Raw genomic sequence first — 6,000 nt, 5'->3', positions numbered from 1 at the left:
TGTTCTCTCCTTGTTTGTGGTGGTGCAGGTTATTCCGGGGCAGAGAGAGGCAGAGAACAATACAAAATGTCCACTTGACAACAGTTTTCAATATGTTAAGCCAACTAGAGTGAACAGAGCAGAAATCATGCCCTGGTTGGAAGTTAATAGCTTAGCCCGTGCAATTATTTGCTGGAAGAAAATGCCTGTTCGGTTACCAGAGATACCAGGCAAAACAAGCCTAGTGCTGACCCAACCACTAAGCAGGCGTCACGTACTGATCTCAGGCTGTTCGTCCAAACCTGTCAGTAAGGCTGGCCGACTGGAGAAGCCTTCTTTTGGACACTGCCGCTTTGGACTGTAAGTCACGCTCCCCTCCCATCTGTAGTCTGCTTTGCCCAGTTGTGATTAAGATTTGTTGACTTCGCTTTGTACTGGCATTCCACCAGGGCTGGAGGCGAAAGGCACGGAGAGGAGAAAATACCTGACCAAGCCTGCAGTGAGAGCCCCTCGCCTCCCTCTGCCTCCAGGTGCTGCTCCCCACAAACCCTGCCAGGGATGTATTTCTGCAGAAAAGGGTGTGGCTCTCCCGAAAATGAAGAGAAGAGAAGCCATCAAAGCAGAGTATTTCATTCTTCCATTCACATAGCCACTTCCTACGATTTTTTTTTTTCCTGGGGTGACGTAGGAAAGAAAGGAAAGGCATTTAGCTTCCCCTCTTTTTGAGTGGGAATAAATCAACCCACTTGAAAATCTTAAGAAGGTAAACATTTTTCTTTAACATTAATGAGAACAGAAGTCTCAAAGTATCAGTTCATTAACAGGGTCAGAAACAGGATATTTTTCAAAAAAGAAAAAACAACAGTAATAAATGGTAATGCTATTGAACATATATGAACATAAACTCCAAACAAGACTTTTTTAATGCACTTAGTAATTATGTGAGTGGGAACCACTGTAATTTTCCATCACAGGTGAAGAGCCTGATGTTGAGAGAGGTAAAATAACTACCCTGGGTTGCACAGCTGGGATTTGAAGCCAGTTAAACTGGTTCTGGCATCTGGACTGGGTTGCTGCAGACCTAAGGCTCTGGTTTCTGTCCAGCTGAATGACTTTGAAAAAAATATTTTCATTGGCCTCAGTTTCCCCATGTGCAAAACAAAGGATTGTGTTGGGTGATCAGTAAGATCCTTGCCAAATCTTCAGGTCTTTCTCCAAATCAGCATCCATCACTTCCATGCCGCTGTTGCCATTCATCAGTCCTATAGGAAGAAGCGGCACGGTGTGGGGTGGAAGGGGGCAGCAGACTGCTGCATTCACACCAAACGCTTTCCTAACTGGGGCAGCTGCTCCAGCTGCCCCAGCACGCCCAGGCAGGTAGGGTGGCAGGGTGACTGGGAATGAGATGAGGGCAGGCCACATTTAGAGCACCTCTTGTGCCACAGTTGAGCTTTTAGTTGAACCAGTTCGTTTCCCCCAGAAGTGTGCTTACAGCCCCCATCAGCCCTGCAAGACACTCCATGCTTCCTAAGCGCTTGAGGCTCCGGGCACAGGTGAGCTACCAGAAGCCCTCTGTAATGTGACCAGACCTGCTGGGCTTCTCTTCCTGGCTCCCCTGAGTTACACTGACTGATACTTCCAGGAATTCTGCAGCAGCCCTGAAGCCTTTGTTCTTTCTTCAGCGTAAGGAAGTGGGAGAGGGGACTGGGGGAAGGAGGAGAAGCCTTTGAGGACTGTGAAATGACTTCACATCTGAAAATGCCAGGCTTTTCAAGGGGCACAGTGGCTAGCTCCTCCATATAACGTAGATGATGCCATCTCAACAGATCATTTGAGGCTCTGTGTGAAATGGGAACCAACTTGTGCTCTCAGAGAACAGCCACTATCACCTTTCCCCCTGGCTTGCAAACTAGGTGTGTTTATTTCATGTATGTCATCCACACGGACCCTTTAATGTTAAAAGTCACTTCTAGGTTCCTTCTGCCCCCAAGTGTAGTTCTCATTTCCCTCTTCCCATAAGCCTGCCTTTATATATAGATCCCATGCAACACCATCAGAAACTGACTTAAGCCAACTAATGCCTACCTCACCATCAGACTTTTTTTGCTCTTGATAATCTTCTTAGACATGTTGCCAGAGAGCTTTTCCTTATGTGTGTCTGTAGGTGCCCAGAGGAAGAGAAGACCCTGTAATGGAAAGGGGTAGAGGAGAAGCAGGAAGAGCAATAAACCCGAGGAGCAGAAGTCCTAAGTGCCGTGGTTTCCAAGGACGGCTAGCAGGTTGCAGGGCGAAGCCGAAAGAGTAGAACCACTTACTATAAAAGGCAAGGGGAAAGCGGGAGGCCACAAGGGAGATTAGATTGGAATAGATTGGATGGAGGGGGTGGGGTGCCGCCAGAGCCGGGCGGCCGGGAGAGAAGCACCAGCAGATCCATTCCAGAACGTAATTTGCAAAAATCCACCCCTCGCGTTTCGTATTTAAATGAGGAGGGCTTCCCGCAAGCTGGGCCGAGCGCCGCGGCCCCGCCCGCGGTCCGATTCAGCACCCGGGGCCTGGAGACCCGAGAGCAGCATCTCCCAGGGGCCTGGGCGCGCCCGCGAAGCAGGGGACAAATGAGGACTAAAGGACTCGGGGAAAGGAAGCCCCCTGCAGAAGCCGTCGGAATTCAAGACCCGCGGAAGTAGTCAATCCACCCTCTTCACACTTGTGGCTGCAGGCACGGAGCTTTCTCCATCCCCGGAGAGATTCCTTCCCCAAATGAAAATAATGAACTTTTGGAGGTATTACTTTTTTGCTTTCACTGTGCTCAGTGTGATTATTTTTGTGATCCTTTATTGTAACAGCCAGTTAAACCTGCCAGATAGTTACAGGAAGCTGAACAGTTCCAGTGAGAGTTATTTTAGAATACATGCTTGTAATTACGCCTTAGAAAACAAGGCCACCTTTTTGTGGAGAAAGACATTGACATCACCTTTGGGAAGTGTCCCTTGCAAGGACTATCTGATCCAGAATCACTACATCACCAGCCCCCTGTCGGCAGAGGAATTTGAGTTTCCTTTGGCGTATGTCATGGTCGTCCATAAGGACTTCGACACTTTTGAAAGGCTCTTCAGGGCTGTCTACATGCCCCAGAACGTCTACTGTGTTCATGTGGATGAGAAAGCCCCAGCTGAGTTTAAGAAATCTGTGTGGCAGTTACTGAGTTGCTTCCAAAATGCTTTTATTGCTTCAAAAATAGAGCCTGTGGTCTACGCAGGAATTTCCAGGCTCCAGGCTGACTTAAACTGCCTCAAAGACCTGGTAGCCTCGGAGGTTCCGTGGAAGTACTCCATCAACACCTGTGGGCAAGATTTCCCCCTGAAAACCAACAAGGAAATAGTGCAGTATCTGAAAGGATTCAAGGGGAAAAACATCACCCCGGGGGTGCTGCCTCCCCCTCACGCAAAGAAGCGGACTAAATTTATCTTCCGAGAGTACATAGGCAGGGCTGGCTCTTTTGTGAAAAATACCTATATTTTGAAAACCCCACCTCCACATAAGCTGACCATCTACTTTGGCACTGCCTATGTGGCACTGACCAGAGAGTTTGTCCACTTTGTCCTGCATGACAAAAGGGCCATTGATCTCCTACACTGGTCTAAAGACACCTATAGTCCTGATGAGCATTTCTGGGTGACCCTTAATAGGATTCCAGGTAGGTACCAATTTCCGTTGCCATTTTTTTCTTACTGGTTGGGTTTGCTAACATTCAATGCCTCTAGAAAATCGACTCATTTGAAATTATTTGAAAATAAAAAATATATTTTAATGCTTAGAAAACTATTATATTAGTCTAGTTGCTTCTTAGTGACAGTTTAGCTCCGGTTCTGTTGTCTATATTAACTATGTGCAATATAGTGACTTAAACAATGCCAAGCTACCGGAGCTCTGGCAAAACCACCTTTGAGTGTGTATCACGTAATTAGGGACTTTCAGTCCAGTCTTTTTAATAAGGGTGTAAATGACCTATAAAAGCTCTGTCTTTTGAATGAATGCTTTTTATAGACTTTCATAAGCATGGCTATAACATAATGAGACTGATTTTTAATGAGTATTTTGGAATTTGAGTTGAAATGTCCTTTCAGAGGATGTTTCAGTTTATTACGCTGATGTTCAGAATTGTTGCTCAGAGTTCATGGGGCTGTTCTTGGAATCTTTGAATCCTCTTTGGGTGGTCACAAATTACTCTGGTTTAAATGTCTGTAGTCTAAGACTTGAACAAATTCCCAGGTCTCAATGGACATGGTTCAGCAAATCCAAGTCTGATACTTTGTTACTAGAAGAATGGGTAGCAGTCACTCAGAATGTGGAGAGTTGATTAATAGCTGGAGCTGATCCAAAGTAAATTCTTGATTTTTAAGTCACAGATTTTTATTAGAAATTCCAGTTTACAACCTCTTATTACTACTTACTGTGAAGTCTTTTCCATCGTTTGTGACAAATTGGAAGGGGTTCTAGTAACGCCAGGCAACTGAAGGCAGAGAACAGCATTGAACTCCCTCTTTGATTCAGACCTGCGTTTCTTTTCAAAACTCCTGTATCCCACATGTTGTCTGGGATCCCTGTGTGATCTGCCCTCCTCCTGGTGATGCCCCAATAGCCTAGTTTCCATGTTGTGCCAGCAGGGTGTCAGCCCTGTGAGGGGGTGGCCTCAGGGGAAATACCTCTCTGCTCTCACATGTAATATCATGGACACATTTAAGTGCTACCTCCATAAATGAAAGATTCACATCAGTTGGTGCGTGCATTCTTAGTAAGTCGGCATTCCTAAGAGCTAAATTAGGGTGGCGGTCACAGAAGCCTAGTTTGAGGGCAGAGAGAGGACCCGCAAAGTGACTAGGAGCAAAACACATGCTATCCCATGAGCAGTTTATTTTCAGAAATACTAAATTGTCAGATAACAAAGACTTGCCGAAAGAGGCATAAACTAACATTTTACATAGCGTAGTGAGTGCTCATCCTTGTTTACAAGTAACGACATGTAAATATGCCATGCATGGCATCTAATAATTGTTTTTGTTGATACAGTTTGTGCCAGATATGTTAGGTTCTATATCTTTTCTTTTACTTGTAAGAAATCCTCATTGTTACCCTCATGGATGGATGAAGAAACGGGGTTTAGAGAGATTGACGTAATATGCTCATCTTCACACAGCTTGTCCAAGGCAAAGCTGGGATCTGCTCCTGGATTTGTTTGATCTGAGGTCTAAACCATTTCTCTTGAACCAGGAAAAGAAGGAATAATTATTTCTTCTTTCCTGTATATCTAAGCAAATTCCCTGCAGAATTCCAGGAAGGAGAAAGGATAAGGGTGGGGAAGAAATGAGGAGGTTCCATATCTTTGTAATTCCATCGCTGTGGAAGTAAGTGCCACCTGACCACTTTAAGCAGGAAATAAAGGTGGCAGGGATGTGGGGAGTGTGTGTGTGACAGTGAACTTGCTGAGAGCCAGTCGGGCGCTGTGCTAGTTAGTCACGGGAAGGTGTCCTTGCTGGAACTGGTCCCCACACCCCATACTGGCTTCTGTGCCTGCGTCCCTCCCTCCCCCTGGGGAACAGGCTCTGGTCTGGCTTTTCCTCCCAGTTAGTGGAAATGGGAAGTGTTCTTCAGTTAAAGTTCTCTCAGCAGGGTGAGACACAGCCAGGTGGAGGCTTGGAAACTAATCACTCTTACAATAACAAGAGAAAATGGTGTGTCTTGATCTTCACACAGAAGTCTTTAAAGAGGTAATAGAGTACCTTGATATTTATATTTTCAGCAACCAAATGTTAAGTTAGCCCTTCACTGTACCAAGTGCTATTCTGTGTACTGAGGGTACCTCTGTAGGAAGATAAGCATTATTTCACGGAATTTCAGTTTTACTATATTGGGGTTTGGAATTTCAATTCATTGGCTGATTTTTTCCCATTCCCATCCCTCAATTTTTTCCCCCTGAATATCTGTCCCTATGTTTAAAATATTTTTTCTAAAGCTAGCTTTTTT

The 6,000-nt window shown here is 45.4% G+C and overlaps 1 protein-coding gene across 1 annotated transcript in view; it reads left to right on the top strand.

The window, feature by feature from the left end:
- The first annotated feature begins 2,487 nt into the window (after positions 1–2,487).
- LOC130678829 (N-acetyllactosaminide beta-1,6-N-acetylglucosaminyl-transferase-like) overlaps positions 2,488–6,000 on the top strand; it is a 36,766-nt gene continuing 33,253 nt past the window's right edge. Inside the window, exon 1 of the mRNA XM_036888670.2 lies at positions 2,488–3,673. Within this exon, the coding sequence (XP_036744565.1) occupies positions 2,737–3,673 (937 nt within the window). The 5' untranslated portion in view covers positions 2,488–2,736. The remainder of the gene's footprint in view (positions 3,674–6,000) is intronic.

This window comes from Manis pentadactyla, chromosome 16, assembly GCF_030020395.1.
Source record: "Manis pentadactyla isolate mManPen7 chromosome 16, mManPen7.hap1, whole genome shotgun sequence".
NCBI classification, from domain to species: domain Eukaryota; kingdom Metazoa; phylum Chordata; class Mammalia; order Pholidota; family Manidae; genus Manis; species Manis pentadactyla.
Note: the sequence above shows the minus strand (reverse complement) of the source record. Positions and strands in the feature narration are given on the sequence as shown.